The 22,374-nt window shown below is 40.9% G+C and overlaps 1 protein-coding gene across 4 annotated transcripts in view; it reads left to right on the top strand.

Annotated features, from left to right (window-relative positions):
• Positions 1-22,374, top strand: part of SIN3B (SIN3 transcription regulator family member B) — a 42,989-nt gene that overhangs the window by 1,017 nt on the left and 19,598 nt on the right. For all 4 annotated transcript variants that reach the window (XM_075207144.1, XM_075207154.1, XM_075207163.1 and 1 more), the window contains exons 2-12: positions 2,428-2,648; positions 2,944-3,050; positions 4,465-4,618; positions 4,733-4,978; positions 5,530-5,673; positions 5,937-6,059; positions 6,155-6,244; positions 14,367-14,485; positions 19,115-19,325; positions 19,848-19,964; positions 21,192-21,430. In XM_075207144.1, the coding sequence (XP_075063245.1) occupies positions 2,568-2,648; positions 2,944-3,050; positions 4,465-4,618; positions 4,733-4,978; positions 5,530-5,673; positions 5,937-6,059; positions 6,155-6,244; positions 14,367-14,485; positions 19,115-19,325; positions 19,848-19,964; positions 21,192-21,430 (1,631 nt within the window). In that variant the 5' untranslated portion in view covers positions 2,428-2,567. The remainder of the gene's footprint in view (positions 1-2,427; positions 2,649-2,943; positions 3,051-4,464; positions 4,619-4,732; positions 4,979-5,529; positions 5,674-5,936; positions 6,060-6,154; positions 6,245-14,366; positions 14,486-19,114; positions 19,326-19,847; positions 19,965-21,191; positions 21,431-22,374) is intronic.

Below are 22,374 nucleotides of genomic sequence, written 5' to 3'. Positions count from 1 at the left end.
TGCAGTGTTTTATTACTAGTATGTGATTCTTAAGCAGTCATGATCATGGCATACCTATAGTGCAGTGTTTTAATTATTTACATTTGAACTGTGGTACTCTTTGTATTTTAATAGGCACAGATCTTTGTTGGATGGAGATTCAAGGCGACAGAGGTCCTAAACCATTAATTTAGGAAATAATGCCAACATCTATGTAATACATCTCTCCAATTAAAGTACCAATAAACCTAAAATACAGGTTACTTTATATAAAAGGGAACATACAGATTTACATGTCAATGTTCTGATACATTGAAATAACTTTGTTGCTGGCATTGTGTTGTGAATAATGGTGCCTCCTAACTGGTGAATGTACTGGGTTGTCTTCCTGCTTTATAGTACACTATAGAGTTGCTGTGTGGTTAGAGGTTAATTGTGCGATTGATGCACTGCGTGACAGCTGCATGATCACTCTATCTCAGAAATGTGATCCATTTGTATTTACATTCTCTATGCAGCAGCGTGCAAGCTATTATCTTTTGCGGTTTCAGACTGTGCTAACCCAGCTTATTTGTGGTGTTCACTATAATTAAAGCTTGGAAGTATAGGGGAAAAAAACTCCCCACGTGCACAACTTTATCTCGTATATCAAGTTCCAATATGTTTATTGAATATATATTTGTGAATGCTATTAGTAGCTTTATTATAAGTGGTACATTGTATATTAGTCTTAGTCTAATTGCAAACATATACTGTAGGAAAAAAAAGCTATTAATTTGTGCTCTTTAAGTCTCATTGGGAAGCCCTGCTAAACAGTTTGAGGAGGGTATTGCCAGTGTGGGTAAAAGAGTACATTTTAAATGTAATGTTAAATTCACAGGAATGGACAAAATATATTTTTAAAATTGTTGTGATAAAAAAGCAAAGGATCAATGTAAGATATATTTAATAGTTATTTTAGGAGCTTGCTTTATTCCATTAAATATAATAGAAAAAAAACCAGCATAACCTTTTGAAGTTTTACAGTTATAAGTAGAACAAAGCAGGAACAGTAAAGACAAAACATGTTGGCAAAATATTTTTATTTGTAGCTGTTATGTTTACACTTTTTAATCACAAACTCAAGACCGTTTTACTAAGAGTGATCTAAAAAGAAATGGCCATGCTTTGGGGTTTATGTATGGAATGTGCTGCAAAGGAAAAAGGTAGTTGTAACAACACCACCTTATTTGTTTCTAAAACCCTGCTGTATAGAAAATTAAAGCAAACATCTGTTTGTTGATTAATGGTAATGCCACCCTTTTACTTTGCATTAGGTTTCACAAATGTTCATGACTGTATCAATATTTCAATTTTGCCTTCAGGTGAAACTGTCCCTTTCAAGGCATTTTTATTATTACAAAGTATTTGCTTAAATAAGCATAAAAACATACCTCACCACCTTCCCTTTTCCGCTTTGAACAGTTCAGCAATGCAATGTGCCCAGTATGCCAATGCTTTCAATCGGGCTTCCAAACTAGTCTGGGCCTGACTGCACTATATGTTGTTTGGAGCTGTCCCTTCAGCATATATCATGACTGCCAGTTCTGAAATACAGCTAATGCTCACTGTCCATTAATACAGTGAGATATGTTTACAGGCATTCCTTTGCCTATTGAGGAGTCCATTTATAAAATGCAAACCACCATTTCCATTGTAGGAAATTCATCCCTACACCATTTGGCCAGCTGGATGCTTCACTGTGCCTGTAAACTCTTGAATGATATTGTACAGAAGTACAAACCTACATCTATCTGCACCTTGGAGATTAGATTTGGATTAATCAGATTATTTTATCTTTCTTCCAATAACCAATAATTTTTCCCCTCACTTCAATGTTGAGCCACCTTCATTTATTTTGTTGTGTATAGGTGCCATTTGTGATGCTTACAGTAGTATTGCCAGATAATGACCTTTCTGTATATGTTTTTCCCCCCCACTATGCTTATATTGCACTGTTTAAGTTTCTGTCATTAACATTAATATATTAGCTGAGTCACCAATAAAAACAAAAAAAGGTATTTCATCTCTTTATACTCTGAGGAGCTTTTGATTTACACAGCAGTAAACAGAAGGCAGATATTGTAGTGTCAAAGTTTTACTGGTTACTTGGCCTAAATGATTTGAAAATAGTATTAATTATGTTTTCTATGCTGGGGATGACTTAGTAGTCATAAAACACTGTGAGCCTCATCTAGAGTTAGGAGAAAAGGGGAAAAGAAAAAGTGACCTTTGCTTATGGACAAATCATGGTGCAATACAAGGGTGCTAATATACTTGTCTTATCTTTTTATTAGCTTTGGAATTCTGGCCCTCCTCTTTCTTCTGACTTTTGTTTCGCCATGGGCATGTTGTCTGTGTTTTGCATGTTTTTCCTTTAAATGAGTACAAATGTTTCTTCTGTTTTAGTGCTGAATGTTCCCAACATCTAAAAGAATAAGTAAACTGAGCATCATGTTTTCTGCAATCTGAGCACTTCAGCATTCAAGCGGCTTTGTTGTGGAGGAGTCGTTTTCACCTGGTGAAAGGTATTCATTTTGGAACCAAAAATGGCAAGTAGCAGTGGAGGTGAGACTTGTAAGCCGAGCTCAAACAGCTGGTGCAAGCCACAAGAAAAGCTTCCTGTTCACGTAAGTCAATTAATAAACTCCATAAAGAACATTTCTGCATCTCTTATTTGAGAACTAACTTAAGTGGCCTAATCAGTCCTTTTTGGTGGTTTCAAGGCTTCATTGTGTACTTAGGACACGTTTACCATAGAGATCACTGACTTCTGTGTTAACCTGAGATTTCCTCCAAAGGGACTTTGTCCCAAAATATGTAAACAACCATTGTAGTACATGAATTGCATTAGATATGTTATATTGAATTACCCTGCCTTCATGTATAACAAAGGAAAAATATTACAACCATTGTCTTCCATAGGTTGAGGATGCCTTATCCTATCTGGATCAGGTGAAAATTCGTTTTGGCAGTGATCCAGCTACGTATAATGGATTTCTAGAGATTATGAAGGAGTTTAAATCTCAGAGGTAAGCAAAATAGCTGAAAAACCATTGTCCAGTCACCGCATAACAAAGGTCATTTTTTTTCTCTGGAGTCATTACTATATCAGACATGCATTTGAAAGTAAAATGCTATGGGAAAAAATGTGTTAATTTGATGTAGGCACCATTGGTGAATACTACAGCGTTACTAAATGTGAGTCAAGCTTTATACCTAGTCACAACCATGAGCTACCTAATATTATCTTATTGTACCTAGGAGGTGGACATTGGATTATGGTCTACGATTTCTTTTTCTTGGTTTTGTTTTTGTTTTTCTATTTCAGTGTGTAGTGTTTTTGCAATATAACTCTGCTGTCCACTATTCTTAATCCACATTATCTCTAACCCCCTTACCTGCAGTCACTTGTGGCTGGCAGGTTACCATCTCACATGCTTGCTCGCTTTGTAAATATTTCCTACCTGCAACTTTTTTCTCTGTGTAGCTGTCTCCCTTTCCTTTCTGTGTCCACCAGCTTCTAACATCTTTACTGTCCTGCTTTAGTCTGAATTATTTTCTTCTGGAGTACCCCTTTCTTGTAATTCTCTTCTGTTACTGATCTATTACTCTCTGTCTATTTAGTGATCTCTCCTCTCCTGTCTGTTCCCTTCTTGTTTAGTTTCTCCTCATGCCTCTTTGTCTCTTTCACTCTTCCTCTTTCTGTTTTGTTACATACTCCTTCCCCCTCACTTCTCTTCTCATGAGTGTGCATCTCCACCATCAGTTGAAGGCTGGCTTGAGGGAGTGGTGGGAGGCATATCCCACCCGCTTTATATAGGGAAGGCTTTCAGTGTGACAGGCGCCGTCAACCACAGTGATTTCTCTGTTCTTGAAGTGGTTTATCAATTGCTTTAGATTTAAGTTTTAACCTTTACTACTTCTTCCCACCTTTGTACAAATATTAATTATAATTTCTATTTTTGTTTTCTTTACTCGTACATATCCCACCGCTTCACCACTTTTTCCTTAGTACTAATATTGAATATTAGAGATAAAGTTTCTCTACCAGTATACAAAGCTGGGCCCTCACATCCAGTAGCTCTTCTCTCTCTTTTTCTCACTGTCGGCCCACTTTGGTTAAATTGATTCCTCCCGCTGTGTCCTGGAGCTGTTATCTGCTTGTTTTTATTACTGGCTTATAGTGTTCACTTTCCATTTTGCATTGAACTCCAGCAGCTAATAGAGCTCAGGGCAGTACTGGAATATCTGCTTTTTGTCAGTAGTAGAACACGCTAATAGCCGCTCCAGAGCCCATGGAATGGGATCAATTTAACAAGAAAGAAGGGGAAGTTAGGATGGTGTTTTAAAAGGTTAATTTTACATTCTATAACTACTTTTTTTTAAGGACTGTGTTGCAGAATGTTCCTTGTGTCAAAATCCACCATTTTCATTTTCTTGCAGTATTGATACTCCGGGTGTAATCCGCCGTGTTTCCCAGTTGTTCCATGAGCATCCGGATTTGATGCTAGGCTTTAATGCTTTTTTACCACTTGGCTATAAAATTGAGCTTCCAAAAAACGGCAAAGTGGTGGTACAGACATCATTGGCCAGCCCGGTAAGGGAGTTAAATAAGTTTTTGGGTATTTCTCACAATCCTCTCCGCCCCCCCATCCCCTAATATTGCAAATAAAGATAGATAGTGAGAATGTCTTGGCCTGTATCTCGCTAGGTATCTGATGCAGCCACCAGCAACTTACATAGCACTCGTGTAGTAGTTCCTCCTGTGCCTGAAAACTCACATAGCGAGGCAGTCCAGGAGCCTCGGCAACACGATAAGGAGAAGACCCAGGCCCCTCCAGAATCTGACTCGCTGGAGTTTCACAATGCTATCAGTTATGTCAATAAAATCAAAACCCGATTCCTCGACCGGCCTGAAATCTATAGGTCGTTTTTGGAAATTCTCCATACTTATCAGGTAATTTATATTGCATCATTATCAGCAAATTAGTAAATTGTTCAGAGTTATCATGGGATGGGGGGACACTGCAGTGGCTTATCTTTCATTCAGTTTGTGACAACCAAGTACTTTTTACCTTACCTAGTTATTTCTAATGTCATGTTCTGTCCATGGATACAGAGTTACGGAAATGATGCTGTATTTTTGATTAAAGCAAGGCTATTCAAACTATATAGAAGTTAGGAACCAGACACACAAATCTGGGTGTCATATTATATTTATAGAAAAGTTTTTCCCATCAATAGTAAATTTCCCAAAACCTTTCATATTAGCAGTAAATTTCTAGGTATAGTGGCTTGCCAGCTTCTAAAATATTTTTCTAGTTTCTGAGTACCAGTTCAAGTGAGTAACAAATATATGTAGTAAACAAGGAGAGCAATATTGTGCAGACACATAACAATGACAATACAGTTGGTCATTATATCTGTTAATTATATTTTGCCATTATTATTGATGGGATTGGCAATGGTACATTTGATATGTGAGAATAATTTCCATTTTTCTGTTAGAAGGATCAACTAAATCCGAAAGGTCGCCCATTTCGTGGCATGTCAGAGGAGGAGGTGTTCACAGAAGTAGCCAACCTATTCCGTGGACAGGAGGATTTGCTCTCTGAATTTGGCCAGTTCCTTCCAGAGGCAAAAAGATCACTGGTATTGGATTTTAACATTTTGGGGCCAAGTTCCTTTTAACAAAATATATCTTTAGTAGCAGCACTTTCTGTCTTAGGCTGTTTATGAATGTTTCTGACCTGCAAAATTGTGAGTTTTTGTCTGAGAATAATGCTATCTTTATATACATGGTTTTGACGGTTGTGTAGCACTGCTATATTCTTTCACAGCTGATATGTGGAATGTTTTGAAATCACAATTTTTAGCAAAATCAGAACCTACAATGTCCCATGCTTCTTTCATAGTTCACCGGAAATGGAGCATGTGATCTTGGGAATCCCAGAAAACTCGAGTACCAGCGGAACCTGGAACAAAGCCGAAAACGGTCCAGATCTCTCTTATTTCGTCCTATGTCTTGTCCTTCCAAGGTAATGTGCTTAGATCATCACGATCCAATCAGTAATTGTGTGAAGGTAGTTTTCCACAGCTGAAACTTTTCCAACACTCCTCCTCCCTTATACAGAAAAAGATGAAGATGCGAAAGTCTAAGGACCAGTCGGTGGCAAGTGTGGGAAAGTATGGTACACTGCAGGAATTCTCCTTCTTCAGTAAGGCAAGTATGAATACTACAGTTTGAAGTGCCTTTTTTTTTTTTTTTTTTTTTTTTTTTTTTTTTTTACTCAAATGTTCAAATTCAGTTAAGCTGTTTGTGTTGAACTTTGCTAAACCACCAGTATGCCATGCTTCTCTGTGCCATACTCCTGCATGTGCCCCTGAATAACACAGATATCTAAAAGTAATGTGGTCCCACGGATCCTCCCTACTGGAGAGTTGGAGTTGGAGTCCTTACCTGTGTCTTGGTTAGATTCTATATTTCTCTGTCATCCTTTGGGGGGACACCAGGGATATTGGGGTATCGAGTAGCGACAGTGCGAACTGGCACTTTAAACTACTGTTTAACTAAGCCCTAGCTCCTCCCCCTTTATGCCCCACTTCCTGTAATCCTCAGTTTAGTTTAAGTGCCCGGCAAACGGGCTGCATCGGGGCTGATTAGCAGCCCAAATCTGATTTTTCTTTTTTGTATTTTTTTTTTTTTTCTGTGTGCTTAATAAGTTAATCAGAGACTTGTGTCTCCTGTTCCTGACAGCCAGCAGCTCACTGAGCCGCGTAGGCGGCTGTCAGTCATTGCTACTTTCCGGCTACTGGCTTTGGTTATGGAGGGGTTCAGTAACCTGCCTTTTCCTTCCTGTATGGCAGTTGTGTTAAAAACACTCTGCTGGACTAACAGCGCGCCGACAAGCCGGGACAGTGAAAGTACAGCGCACAGCATGGACGGCTGTGCGCTGTCTGAAGGGGGGGATCGGAGGTGCCGTGGAGGTGCCTCCTTTGCCAGCCTCCCTCTTTCAGCGTTCTGATGCTCTCCTAGGAGCTGGGCACAGTCGCCGCAGGCTGTGTCCGTCCTTCTGTTCTGACAGCCAGCAGACTGCAGACACTGCGTGAGGAGGGATGGCAGCAGGTAAGTGAAACCCTCTCCCAGCACAGTGCTGAGAGATAGGGAAGGGGGGGTAGAAAATCGCAGTTTGTCCCCTGAGTCAGGCTGCTTCTTACTAGGAGCAGTCATTAAAAAAACTAAAAAAAACTAACATCTATTTTTAGCTTAGGGGACTGGGTCAGGCTAGGGTCACTAAGATAATGAGCCCTGCTAGGCACTGGATTGTTTGAGGGGGTTGTCCTGTTGGATGCTTGCCAATCCAGTGCTGGGCCCTGGGGGAGTGGTGTTTCCTCTATTGCACTTTCTCCGTGGTGGTCTTTCACTCCTTTGTGTGCATACACCAGAATAGACAGCCATTTTATAGCTCCAGCTTATCCCCTTTTCTGTCCTGAGTCCTGTAAGGTAAAGGGTTGGGGGTTGTTATTTTTAAAAGTTTGTCTTTTTACTCTGTGGGGCTTTATTGGCTGTATTGCAGGCTCACTTTCTGTTCAGTTTTGTGTGCTGCTTGTTATTTAAATAGTTTTTTTTGTATTGTTACACTGTTTATTACACTGTCTGTTTTGTCCCATCTGTGAACATGTCAGGGGAAAATCCATGCGTGGTGGGGCTAGTGTTACATCTATGTTGAGTTTCACCTGTGCTGTCTGTTACGTTTAGTTACCATTTGGTCAGTCAGGCGCGCAGGTTCTGTGCTCAGCCTGTCGGCCCTCAGAGAGCATACCTTGTGATACAGCAGCTGCTTGTTCAGATACATACGGCAGGACCTGCCTGGGCTCGGTCTCTCTCCAATACATTGGCTGAACTTGCTCAGCTGGTGGCCGCACCATCTTCTGATTCCGCTTCTTCTGTAGCGATTGACATGCGTTCTAGTTCGCTAAGTCAGGGTTTGCCTGTTTCTAGCCCGGCGGAGTCTGTAGAACCAGCTTGGGTACAGGGACTTGCATCCTCTGTACAGGGTTTGGTTTTGGTTTCTTCCTTTTTAGAGAGGATGTTGCATTCTGCTGCACCATCTTCCTCACGTAAGCTTAAGAGGGTGGCGCCACCCCTTCAGGAAAATTTGTGAGATTCTGACTGTTGTTCCCAGGAGAAGGGTGAATTAGCAGTGGATTCTGATATGGAGGTTCCTTCGTTGGTGGAGGAGGTTCATTCTGATCGTCAGAATGTGGAGGAATTAATTCAAGCTGTGCGTCAGGTACTTGATTTTCCTGAGGAAGAGGTTCTTGACGCTGCAGAGGCTTCTCTTTTTGCACGCCGGAAAAAGAAATCCTTTCTCTTTCCCGGCTTCTTCCCAATTGGAAGGTTTGTTCCAAGTATCTCGGTGACTGCAGTCATATTATCCTTTTCCTCCTGAAGTTCTTGCTAAATGGGGGACTCTTCCATGTGTGGATGCTGCTGTTGCAAGGTTAGCCCAGTTAGCTACTATTCTTCTTCCTAATGCAGCCACTCTGAAGGATGGTACAGACCGTAAGGTTGAGGCCATACTTCAGTCCATTTTTGTGGCAGCAGGTGCCTCTTTGAGGCCTGCTTTGGCATCTGCGTGCATTAACAAAGCTGTAGAAAGCTGGTTAGAACAGTTGTCTGAAGGTTTGTTGGCAGCCAGGCCGTCCTCTGAACTGCTTCCATTAGTGGAGCAAATTCAGAGGGCCACAGATTATTTAGGAGAGACAACTATGGATGTGGGACTGCTAGGGGCACGTATTTCTGCCTCTGCAATTTCGGCTCATCGCACTCTCTGCTTAAGTCCTGGGAGGCTGATGTGGAGTCTAAAAAGCCTCTTGAGACCATACCTTTTTCTGGGGGTGTTTTTGTTTGGGCCTCAGCTTGACTCCATTATCAGTCAAGCAACAGGAGGAAAGTGCACTTTTCTCCCTGTTAATGCTCCCAAGCAAAGAATGTCCAGATTCTGGTCCTTGGGAAGGTTTTCGGGGTCAATATTTTTCAGGGCAATTTGCTAGAGGTCAGTCATCTGCCCCCAGGGGGGTGGTTTGCAGCGTGGGCGCCAGGCCTGGTCTGCTCGATGTCCAGCAGTGAAACCTGACGGGCATTTTGCTCCTCCGTTGTCTCCAGTGGTGGGAGCCCATCTTCTCTTTTTCAGGGATCTGTGGTTTCAGTCTACCACCGATGTCTGGGCTCGGGGTGTGGTGGTTTCGAGGATACAAGATCGATCTGCTCGGTCTTCCTCCCACGCGGTTCTTTGCCACAGGTCTTCCCACTTGTCCACGAAAACGACTGGCTTTACGAGAAGCAAATCAATCCTCCTTTCTTCCGGAATGATTATTCCGTTGCCAGATTCTCAAAGAGGTTTTGGTTTTTATTCCAACCTTTTTCTCGTGCCAAAACCAGACTGCTCATTCAGACCAATTCTGAATCTGAAGTCTTTGAACAGCCAGGTCAGAGTGCCCATGTTCAAGATGAGGTGTTTGCGCTTGGTCATTCACGTCATGGAACAAGGAGAACTTATGGTGGCTATAGACATCAAGGATGCATATCTCCATGTGCCTATCTGGATGGGTCATCAGTCCCTTTTGAGGTTTGCAGTTCGATCAGAGCACTTCCAGTTTCAGGCTCTTCCCTTTGGTCTGGCCACGGCCCCATGTATCTTCACCAAGATTATGGCGGTCATGGCTGCTCTGCTAAGGTCCAAGGGGATTACAATCATCCCTTACCTTAACGATCTTCTTTTAAAGGCAGATTCTCCAGAGGTGCTTCAGTCGCATATCCAGGTAGTAATCCAGACTCTAGAGTCTCACGGTTGGATTCTCAACTTCAAGAAGTCCAAGTTGATCCCATCCCAGCGGATGATCTTTTTGGGTCTTTTATTCAACACCCGACAACGACAGGTGTTATTACCCCAGGACCAGATTCTAGCCTTGCAGAAGATGGTGAAATCTCTGTTGGCAGCAAGGAAGCCTTTGATTCATTTCGCCATGAGAGTTCTGGACAAGATGGTATTGACTTTCGAGGCGATCCAGTTTGCTCAGTTTCATGCACGGCAGTTCCAGTTGGAACTTCTGTCGCAATGGAACAAATCCCATCTGAATCTGGCGGGCCATGTATTCTGCCTGTCTCTGCAGACGCGTCAGTCGCTTCTTTGGTGGTTACACAAACAGAATCTCATCAGTGGTCGCAAATTCTCAATTTGGAATTGGACTTTGATCACAACGGATGCCAGCCTTCGAGGTTGGGGGGCCATCTGTCTTCACGCTCAGTTTCAGGGTCTTTGGACTCAGAAGAAATCCAAGCTTCCAATCAATGTCTTGGAACTGCGAGCAGTGTTTCATGCTCTTATAAACGCACAACACTTGCTGCAGGGAAGGCCAGATTGTCAGACAATGCCACAGCAGTGGCATACCTCAATCATCAGGGCGGCACCAAGAGTCCCTTGGCCATGCGGCAGACACACAAGATATTTCAGTGGGCCGAGGTCCACGTTCCGGCGTTCATGGCCATCTTTATTACCGGAATAGAAAAATGGCAAGCAGATTTCCTGAGCAGGCAGTCTCTGCATCCGGGGGGTGTTTCGTCAGTTGGTGGAACGGTGGGGTCAGCCGGATGTCGACATGATGGCATCCCGGTTGAACCACAAGGTCCCCCTCTTCTGCTCCCGTGCAAGAGATCCTATGGCTGTCATGGTAGACGCCATGTCTGTCCCTTGGATGTACCGCTTAGGGTACCTTTTTCCACCGGTAGCCATGCTCCCCAGGGTGTTAAAAAAGGTAAAGAGAGAGGGTGTTCCAGTTCTTCTAGTAGCGCCGGATTGGCCGCGAAGGGTCTGGTACACCGACGTGCTCTCCATGGCAAGAGCTCGGTTGTGGCGGTTGTCGCTACGCCCAGACCTATTAACTCAAGGTCCCTTTTGTCATCTAGGTTTACAACGTCTGGTTTTAACGGTGTGGCTGTTGAAGCCATGATCTTGAGAGCTAAGGGGTTTTTCCAGTCATGTGGTGCAAACCATGTTTCGTGCTCGAACACCAACCTCTGCAAAAATCTATCTTTGAGTCTGGAAGCCATATATTGGCAGGTGTGAACAGAACGGATATCCTACTTCTTCTTTTCGCTTTGCCAGGTTACTTAGGTTCTTGCAGGACGGGTTGTATGCAGGTTTGCGTCTTAGTTCTCTTAATGGTCAGGTGTCGGCTCTTTCGGTCTTCTTTCAAAGAAAACTTGCTGTCATACCTGATGTGCAAACTTTCATTCAGGGCGTACTCCATGTACAGAAAAATGAATTACTTCCCTGTTGCTCCACCACTCTAAAAATTATCTGTCACTCTTCAAATGTTATTTTATACAGTATTTTATTTAAAACACATATACATATAATATCTCTGGCCAGAGTATGATAAACCTAAATAAATTCGGTTTTAGTAAACCTGTAGAGTAAAATCTGTGATAGGCATATATTAAGAAGACAGTGTTCTTAATGACCCTAGTGTTATTGGTCACCGTTCCATTTCGAATGTGAGTAAAGAAAGATACAGTCACAGTGAATTCTATGTTCTTGATTGCAATCCGTCAGGCTTATAGTGGAGCTGGGGAGCTTGTCCCAGATAATCTTCAGGCGCACTCTACAATGTCTGTAAGTGCTTCCTGGGCAGCCCGCCATGGTGCCTCCAGTGAACAGCTGTGTAAAGCGGCCACATGGTCGTCTGTACACAGATTCACTAAGTTTTACAAGTTTAATGTGTTTGCATCCAAGGATGCAAGTTTTGGAAGAAAGATTGTTTGTGCCATTTCTTCTTCCCTCCCGTGAGGCAGCTTTGGGATGTCCCCGGTGTCCCCCAAAGGATGACAGAGAAAATTGGATTTTTATACTTACTTAAAATCTGTTTCTCTTAGTACATTGGTTGACATCGTGCATCCACCCTTAACGCTCTGGTTTCTCCTATTGTTTGACATGTTGTCTTGTTGTTAAGAGAATGTTGTTGTTTGTTTAATTTTATTCTCTTTTCCTGTTTTCTCTCTATCTCCGCTTGCGGTGGGCTTGGTTAAACATAAACTGAGGCTGAGACAGGAAGTGGGGTTTAGAGCGGGGGAGGAGCTAGGGCTTAGTTAAACAGAAGTTTAAAGTGTGTTCCTACTCTATACCCCTATGTCCCCGGTGTCCCACAATGGACTAAGAGAAACGGATTTTATGTAAGTATAAATATCCAATTTTTATCTACGTTGCTTCTCTCCTAGTTTGCTTTATATTTTCACATGTTAACTGATGTATTTATTTTGCTATGGCAGCTCATTTGTCTGATAACTGTCCCTCACTGCTGCTCTTGTGGTTACTGTATACATACATTTTCACACCCAACACAGCTGCAGTAGAGATTTTCTTTCACATACTTGATTTGTACGTTGACATACAAGACTAACAACTATCACACATGAGTTTCCTGACTCTTCTTTACTTCAGTGTAGATATGCTGCCCAATTATTTAGGGTGTCTTTGACGCCTTTTCCTCATGAACAAAAAATACCAAAACAAGTATGTCTCCTGAAATACTTCACTATATAACAAAGGCAAAAAAGTCAGTGTGTCCACAATATGCACTTCAGATTAATCATTTGATATATTAAATTAAGAGAGACTGAATATGCTGTAAATTTATGTGTGCTCCACTTCTGAGTTGGCAATCTACTACGTTTCTCAAACTTATATGGCCATCACCTGCTCCCCCAGTTCGCAAGGCCATCTCCCATGGTTGAACATTTTTGCATCCTCAACCTACCCTCCCATGTCCTAAAAGTACTACAGCCCACTAAGCTTTATAATGCTGTGCAATGCACTGTTCTAACAAACAAGCATGTTAGACCCAGCTACCACTACCCTTGATGAGGTGCTTGAAATAATAGAACAAAACATAAGCAAGGCAAACACCCTCCCATCTCCCTTCCAAATGGAAAGCTTTATAGATTTATCACTGTTTATATGGAAATGTAATAGTCTGCAATTAATGACATTTTATAATGGGTGCCATTTATTGTAGTTGCTCAAATGACAGGATCCAGGTGAGGAGAATTTTAATTGTGAGGGTGAAGAGCAATGGGAACAGTAGGTGTCCTTGATTGGCACTATTTTTGATTGGGATGTAGTGAGCAGAGAAGTTTCCAGGCAGCTCATTTTAGCCATGTAATATGTTGAGCTCTCCAGAAAGGTTTAAAACAATGGGTAGTTTTATAGTGAGGTTGGAATTGACTAGCATTGATTTAGAAAATGCACTTTGGATCACTAGCAAAGATGGATCTCTTTGTCAGACAATCCTGTCATACCACCACAATGTTCCAGAAAATGAATGCTTTCAGGATGCACAAATTCTCCATGGGTTTAATGGCAAGAATGCAAGATATATTTTATTTGTGCTGAAGAGTATCATCGTGTGAAGCATTCATGTGGGAGACCACACCAGGGGTTAAATGTATTAGGAAGCGGATCCGTAAAGTCGCCGATATTTGGCGATTGTGACGCCATATTTAAAACAGCAAAGGCAAAACCCAGTAAATTTTGCCTTTAATAAAATTGCTATTTTAAATGTGGCCAAATACGGATAATTTGACGGATCCGCTGCTTAATACATTTACCCCCAAGTGTGCGTGTTATATAGCATCTACTCCAGTTCTATTATGACAGATTATTAATTAAAAAAATTTTTTTAGGAGTAAAACCATTAACTAGTAGAACCACAGGGGTCTTATCTGTCTCCCACAGTTGGGAGAACCTTAATGAACGATTTGTATACACACTGAACAATCTAAATGTCATAAATGGGATGTAGAACATGCACAGAAAAGATATACACTTTATATAGCTGCCCACATAAAATTGTTTTCAAAATTATAAAAAAAAATTAAAAACTTGGATGATAGATCTTTTATGCGAGAAACACATACCAATAGTTTTAAGATCTAATTTAATGTAATTGTATTGTGAGAGACAAAATTGTATATGTGTGCACTTTTATCCCTGCACTCCCCTCTCAGGCTGGCTTTTGAGTGTTAGAGGTTGTTGAGGCAGCTGGTTGGACAACATCCATCTTTAGCAGCTCATATTCAAATTCCAGGCTTTGATCCCTGAAGGAGCACAGTGGGATGCTGACCCCTGATGGGTCTTGCACCCCTGTGTGGGGCTTTTCCTTCTGTTTTTGTGTTATGGAATTCTCCATTATCTTTATACCACTGTGTTTTATGGAAATTGTCACTTTATTGCTTTAAATTCTGAGAATTATTCCATCTATTTAAGTATCCATTTGATTTTAAGGTTCGCAGAGTATTGAAGAGCCAGGAAGTTTATGAAAATTTTCTGAGATGCATCGCCCTCTTCAACCAGGAACTAGTATCTGGTTCAGAGCTTTTGCAACTGGTCACACCTTTTTTGGGGTACGTTAAAGGAACACCATCACCAAGATAATACAATAAGAACTGGCATTTAAAATAGCTTTATTTGTTGCAAGAGTTCATTTAAACAGGTGCATAAAGTTTTGGCATGTAATTGTTTACATAGCTGTTACTAGAGAACATGATGTAAAAATTAGAATAAGAAGAGAATAGGAAATTTGTCTTGTATCTTTGACTGCCGTTCAACATGGACGCCAAGACTTTCATGGCTGACAGTCAACATGTAAAAGCTACATTTAAAAAAAAAAAGACTGCGACAAGTGTTTAGAACTTGTAAAAAAAAACTGTATTGGAAACCAACTTCTTTTTAAAGTGTATTATATAATTTGCGATATAATTAAACAACAATATGGAGAACAAACAAATATCTAGTGATCTGTGCATATGTACAGAAAAATGTTAAACAAATGATTAATGACAAGGGCAATATTGTACATATTCTATACTGAAATGCCTGAGGTTAGTGGTTATTTATTTGAGGTGAATTGAATATATTTCTCTTTCAACCAATCTGGGAGACACTGCTATCATGGGTTTTAGGAGGGGAGCATGGGAATTGGCACTTAACTTGTTAATTTATTAATTCTAAACAAGCTAACAGACCCCTCCTCTCTGCAACCCCCCCTGTAGCTCATCAGTGTAGAGTTGGGCTTATTTCTTACTGACTAGTGAAGATTAGTAAGGACTTGATGTTGCACTGTGTCACTTCTATTCTTTCCCCAGGGGTCATCTGTCTAGCTCTGAAAATCCAGAGAAACCAGGGATTCTACTTAAACCTCTTCTTGGTTACAAAACCAGATGGTTCCAGGGTGCTCCCATTTGGTCTTTCAACAGCACCCAGAGTATTCACAAAGGTTATGTCCGTTAAGGCTGGTCGTCTTCGTTCCATGGGGGTGAGAATAGTGTCTTACCTGGACGACCTTCTTATCAAGGCCACATCCGAAACAGCTTTTACGTTAACATCTTTATCTCGCCATTAGGGTGTTTGAGTCCCACGGCTGTACCATAAATCTAAACAAGTCTCCGTTAGTCTCTTGCCAGATGTTGACATTCTTGGCTATCATCATGGACACCAGAAAACAGAAATTTTTCTTTCCCGAAGACAAAGCTCGATCCTTACAGAACATAACAGCCTGGGTCCGGGCAGCCCGCTGTCCCTTCATGCTTCTTTTCCTGACGCTCCTGGGGAAAATGGTCTTGACTTTCGAGACTATTCCATACGGAAGATTCAACTCCAGACTGTTTCAGTGGGACCTTCTGACAAAGTGGTCAGGGTCTCGCCTCAGATTGGACTCCCAACCTGTCCGTCTATATCAACAGGCTCTGTCGTCCCTCCAGTGGTGGATGGTCCACGATCACTTAGTCGTAGGCAAATCCTTTGCACCAGGGTCCTGGTTCATCGTTATGACGGACGCCAGCCTTTAGGGCTGGGGGGCAGTGGCCCTTCATCTTCGTCTCCAAGTTTGTTTGTTTTTAGGCCATTCAAGCTTGGGCACAGCAATTGGCTAGGGGCCTCCGGGACTGTCCCCTACTTGGTTATTGTTCCTGACAAATCATATCAGAAAGGCTTCTGATTTCATAGGTCGGGTTTCTTTGGATGTCAATTCTGTTGCCGCGAAACTTTCTGCGCTTAACATAGCAGCTAGACGTTCCTATTGGTTACGCTCTTGGTTCGCGGCTGCGGATTCCAAATGCACACTGGAAGCGGTCCCATTTGATGGCATCTCACTTTTTGAAGCTAGGCTAGACCAGCTCATCTCTGAGGAGAAAAAACTTGTTTTTGCCAGTGCCACAGGCCAAACCTAAGCATCTCTGGTTTTGGACCATTGCTCCCTTTAACAAAGATCAGAGATCAGTCAAATGTTCCCACGATGGCTTCCGTTGGGACCAAGGAACTTCCAGACGAGGAAATCCTAAGCCGATTGAGTCAGCCTTCGCATAACGTGACTTCCATCCACAGAGAGGTGGAGGGAGTGCGCCTATTGTTCTGGATAAGTCGCTCGAACCTTGGATCAGGGGCATTGTCACGAGAGGTTATCTCATAGATCTACCCCACTTCCCCCTTGTGTTTTCTTTTTCTTTCTTTTTTTTTTTTTGGTTGAATAATTAATCTTTCAAAGGCTTCACTGATCAAAGCGCAGACAATGCGCTTTTTAGGTCTGGATTTAGACACCAGGGGGTATATTTACTAAATTGCAGGTTTGAAAAATCAAAATCTTGCCTACAGCAACCAATCAGATTCTAGCTGTCTTTTTGTAGAATGTACTAAATAAATGACAGCTAGAATCTGATTGGTTGCTGAAGGAAATATCTTTACTTTTTCAAACGTGCAGTTTAGTAAATATACCCCTAGGTGTTGGAAAGTGTCCATCCCACAATCGTTAATACCTACAGCAAAATCTTTTGTTAAAGATACGACAGATGTTCTTCAAAAATTATCAGAATTGGAGTATAGTGAAAATTGGTTTCTGGTAACTGCGGATGTAAAATCCCTCTACACTATTATCAATCATCAAAAAGGCTTGGAGGCCGTAAATCATTTTCTTGTTAAGAATAAGATCCAAATAGAGTTAAAAAATTTCTTAGAAGAAGGAATTTTATTTATTTTGGAAAATAACTATTTTTACTATGACTCCAAATTTTTATTTACAAAATACAGGGACAGCAATGGGGACCAGGTTTGCCCCAAGTTATGCCAATTTGTTCATGGCCTATTGGGAAGGGGAAACTATTAGGCTTCATGAGCACCTTGGGGCGAACCTGGTATCCTGGATGAGATTCATTGACGACATCCTGTTTATCTGGCGAGGTAACAGAGAACAACTTCATACATTTTGTAAATCCCTTAATGAGAATTCAGTTAACATTGACCTTCCTTTTGAAATCAGTAGTGTGAATTTTTTGGACCTGACATTATATGTCAAGGATAGACAGATTCACACGAAATTATTTAAGAAACCATATAACCATTGGTCTAAAAATATCACTTGACCGCGGATTAAGGAAACAAACTTTGTATTCTATAATAGAGATCTCGTGTTTTTTTTATAGAACATTAAACATAATATTGAAACCATGGTTTTGAAAGCCAAGGGGTTTTCTGCAGCAGTAGGGAAAACCATGATAAACACCAGGAAACCTTCTTCTGCTGCCACCTATTATAAAATCTGAAAGGCATATGTTCTTTGGTGTGAGGCAAATCGTTTTCACAAATCTCATTTCAACCTTTCCAGGTTGCTTACCTTCCTTCAGACAGGCCTCCTTAAAGTTGCGGGTTTCAACTTTGTCCATTTATTTCCAGCACAAGCTGGTCTTCCTGCTGTAAGTTCACACTTTCTTACAGAGTGCGCTTCATGTTCTTACCCCGTTTGTTCATCCGGTATAGCCATGGGATCTGAACTTAGTTCTTCAAGTGTTTGTCAAAGAACAATTGGAACCTTTAGATTCTGTGGATCTTTGGTACCTCACTTGTGGCATTTCTGATTTGGGGGCATTTTCTTGTGTTACCCCCTTCCTTGTTTTTTATGTGGACCGGACAGTGCTTCGCACCAAACCCTCCTTTGTTCTTAAAGTTGTTTCTCGTTTCCATTTGAATCAAGAAATTGTAGTTCCTGCCTTCTCTCTCTCTTTGGATCAGTCCTTGTTACTTTTAGAGGTGGTCAGGGCCCTTAGGTGTTCTGTACACTTTGCAAAATTGCAGATCTTTTTGTGCTATATGATGCGCTCAAACGCAGTTAGCCAGCCTCCAAGGTGTCTTTAGCTAAATTGATCACTTCCACCATCAAATTGGCTTACACGATATAAGTAGGCTGGTGCCAGGAGGTTTGTCAGCTCATTTGACCAGGGCTCTGGGTTCTTCCTGCTCAGCGAATCACGGAGCTTCAGCCAAAAAATTGTGGTCGTCTGTCCACACTTTTGTGAAATTTTACTGGTTGCAGGGCTTTACATCCCAGGAGGCTAGCTTTGGCCGCAAGGTTTTTTTCGTGCATTTGTGTCAGAGCAATCCCTCCCTTAGAGGACATATCAAACCTACCCCTATGTCTAGCAGTGCTCCCCAATAGGACGTAAGATAAAATAGGATTTTTGTACTTACCGTAAAATCCCTTTCTCGTAGTCCACTGGGGGACACGGCGCGCCCACCCATGTTCTGCAGTATTTGTTGTGGTGTTAACCTTTTTTTTCGGCCCTCCTTCGGGCTTTATTATGCATAAACTGACTTAAACTGAGTACTCCTTCCAGTGGGAGGGGTATAGTAGGGGTGAAGCTACACTCACAGATTTAACCATTTAAGTACCTTGACTCCCTAACCACTTACTATACCGCTGTCTAGCAGTGTTCCCCAAGGGACTACGAGACAGGGATTTTACGGTGCGTGCAAAAATTTCATCCTAGGAGTTTTATGACAATGCTGATGGTAGCAAAGTGTGCTGTTATTGTTCTTACACAAATACATGAAGCAATTAACTTGTGATTCCATTTTCATTACACCACAGTATGCAGTGATAGAGAGAAGTGTCAGAATGACTCAATTTAATTAAAACTATGAAATTCATTGTAATGTTTAATTTCATTTCTTTTACACATTTCATATTCATTTTGTTCCTTTCACAGGAAGTTCCTAGAGCTCTTTGCTCAATTTAAGTCTTTCTTGGGGGTTAAAGAACTCTCCTTTGCCTCACCGGTAACCAATGATCGTTCTAATGAAGGGATAGGACGTGAGATTGATTACGCCTCCTGTAAACGAATTGGTTCCAGCTACCGAGCACTTCCTAAGACTTATCAGCAGCCAAAATGCAGTGGTAGGACTGCTGTCTGCAAAGAGGTATGTATACACATAACAGACAGTAGTAAATAATCTGTTTTGAGTAATGTTAATAAAAGCAAGAACAATCATTGTGCAGTTTTGATCTATCAACGTGAAAGCCTGGTAATCCCTAGACATCAGGCCACCAGTATTTGTTCTAGGGTATCACTGTATAATAAGTAACTGATATCTACTATCGTATATACCAGTTTATTGTTCACACAATTCATTCTAGGTAAGAAAAAGCTGCCCTACAGAGAGGATGAATGTGTTTTATGTAGGGCCTGTGCGCCTCTTTCCCACATCATTTGTCTAGCCCAAACCATTACCACCATGTCAACTTGGCCAGTTATAGATATTGTTTTGTTTGATTACCAACAATTCGCAGCATGTTAATTTCTGGAAAGTTATTTAAATATTTAATATGGATGTATATGTAAATAATGTTTATTTGTATATATCATCTTCATCTCTTTACAATTTCAAAAAAAAAAAATAACTCAATGCCAAGTTGTTGTTTTTTTTTTCTGTCACCTGCAGGTATTAAATGATACTTGGGTGTCCTTTCCTGCTTGGTCTGAGGACTCTACTTTTGTCAGCTCTAAGAAGACCCCATATGAGGAGCAGCTTCACCGTTGTGAGGATGAGAGGTTTGAGGTAAGTTAATTATGTATCCTGTGCACAGTATTTTCCAACATTATGGATGCTTATAACATGTTCTATGCTGCCGCATAGCATATAAAGATGGAGACTACATACTCTTGCACACGCTGCTATCTTTGCACATTGGGTCTCCATTAGGAGGTCCCAGAGTTGGGGCTTATTTTCCTAAAGAAGTATGTTTAACACACATAGTTTGTTGCCATTTCAATTGGCACTGTTAACTTCTGTGTTGTGAACAGACACAAATTAACAGTAAGTTAATACTCTAAAGTGCCAGGGCTAGAACCAACCTTAACTTTCAGTGGCATTAATGCAAAAAGGCGAAGTGGAGGATGACAAAAACAGAATTCAATATTGTACACTTTATTCAACACTGGTGCACCTCATAGGAGTTCCTGTCACCAGCATGCTCCTACCATATTGATTCTGAAAGGATAGGTCAGTGCATGATTAAGTATCTCCCTCCCCAGTACTACTACAATATTGCAGCCCTTACAGATGAGGGTCACGCACTGACCAGTCACCACACACTTCTTCCTATATACTATAAGGAGCTCTCCAGCCGTATAGCAGAATAAAAATGTATTGTGGAGACACATTTTACACAGTGATTAAAGTATGTAGTATGCCTAAAACACATCTTGAGACATTTTTCACTTTATGTGCATGCTGTTTACAATACAATGCATCAGCAGGAGGAACTGGATACAAAAGAATTGATTATTTTTAACAAGCTACAGATGAAAACATGTTCAGTTATTCAAAGTACCTCTACGCCAAATTCTTGAAGGCTTTATAATTTAAGATTCTGGATGCGGTACCCCCCCCCCCCCCAATAAAAATACAATTAAAAATAAAATTCATTTTGTAATAAAACAAGTTATTTCCATTGTAACTCTGAAAATTGCCCTAGTAATTGAGGTGTGAACCATTCCCAAGATATAAAGGGGTAAAATAAAAAATTCACCGATGTGTTTTGCCACTTAATGCTGTGTTTTTAAAATCTATTATGAAATATTTACATTGTTAAACATTTTATTTCACAAGCATCAGGATGTCTGATTTCCATTCAGGGTAGAATACCTATGTTAAGCAATCCTTTAGAAGTATTTCTAGAATATATGCATCCTCATTCTTGTGCTGCCTGTATACAGACTGTCGGCACGACCCTGACTTCGAGCCTTGCATTATTACATTTATTTTATTTTTTTTCTACCGTAGCTGGATGTTGTGTTGGAAACCAATTTAGCAACCATTCGTGTCCTGGAAAGCGTCCAGAAGAAACTCTCTCGCATGTCCGCAGAAGATCAGGAGAAATTTCGTCTGGATGATTGTTTGGGAGGAACATCTGAAGTTATCCAGCGACGTGCCATCTACCGTATTTATGGGGACAAAGCTCCTGATATCATAGAAAGCCTCAAGAAAAACCCAGTCACTGCGGTACCAGTTGTGCTAAAGAGGTGAATGACACATTTACTAAAGTGCGGTTTTGTAAAAGCAGGCTTCTTTTGAGGACTTTGTGTGCGGTTTAGAAACCATGAAGTTTCTAAAGTCCAAACCGCATATAAAACGGCATGATTTTCTTTGCGAGCCACCCTCGTTTTTTTTCAAATACAAGGTATACAAAGCGTATCCTTTATTAACGTGCGCTTTTCAAAACCGTATGTCAGTGTGTCTTGTTTTTTTCTTCTAGAAATGGTTCTGATGGGTGAAATTGCTCACACTGCATGCTGTTTGAGTTATGTTGGTGATGAGGTGCAGATACGAAAGAATTCAGTGTGTTTTGCAAAAATAAAATGTACTCTCTTGCATGGTGAGATAGCATTAACAATAGAGAAAATTATGTAATGCGTGGAGAACGGATTACATTGGTTTGCATGTTTTTGGCCATTTAATATTTGTAATATTATGTTGCACATTTACTTATTTACAGAGTGTTTGATACTTATTGTTAATGATTACAATAAGCATAATTGATTAGTTCTTTCTGTGCATCGTTTTATTAGCAGTCCTACATTCACCCTGCGTGAACAGTTAATATTAGAAGCCAATCCCTTATTAATATTGTTAGTGAATGTGTACCTACTATGTATTGCAATGGGTTTATAAAACGAGAAATATTTACCTGCATGTTCGTCTTTATGTGCAGACACAGTAAAAACTACACCTTAACTCATGTGCATTAAAATTTCCTCACGCACATCTCTTCTCAACACAAAGCTTAGTGACTTTCAAATACTAACACACTCCCACCAGACTTCTCTCCTGCATCACATTTCTGTAAATCTCACATTTAATCTCTTCCTATGACGATTACTGCATTCTGCTACTTGTAGTTATGTCTAAAATATTAACTCTGGCACCAAACAGCTGGACAATTAAGCAGACTGCAGAAGATTTTAAT

The sequence above is a fragment of the Mixophyes fleayi genome, chromosome 1 (assembly GCF_038048845.1).
Source record: "Mixophyes fleayi isolate aMixFle1 chromosome 1, aMixFle1.hap1, whole genome shotgun sequence".
NCBI classification, from domain to species: domain Eukaryota; kingdom Metazoa; phylum Chordata; class Amphibia; order Anura; family Limnodynastidae; genus Mixophyes; species Mixophyes fleayi.
Note: the sequence above shows the minus strand (reverse complement) of the source record. Positions and strands in the feature narration are given on the sequence as shown.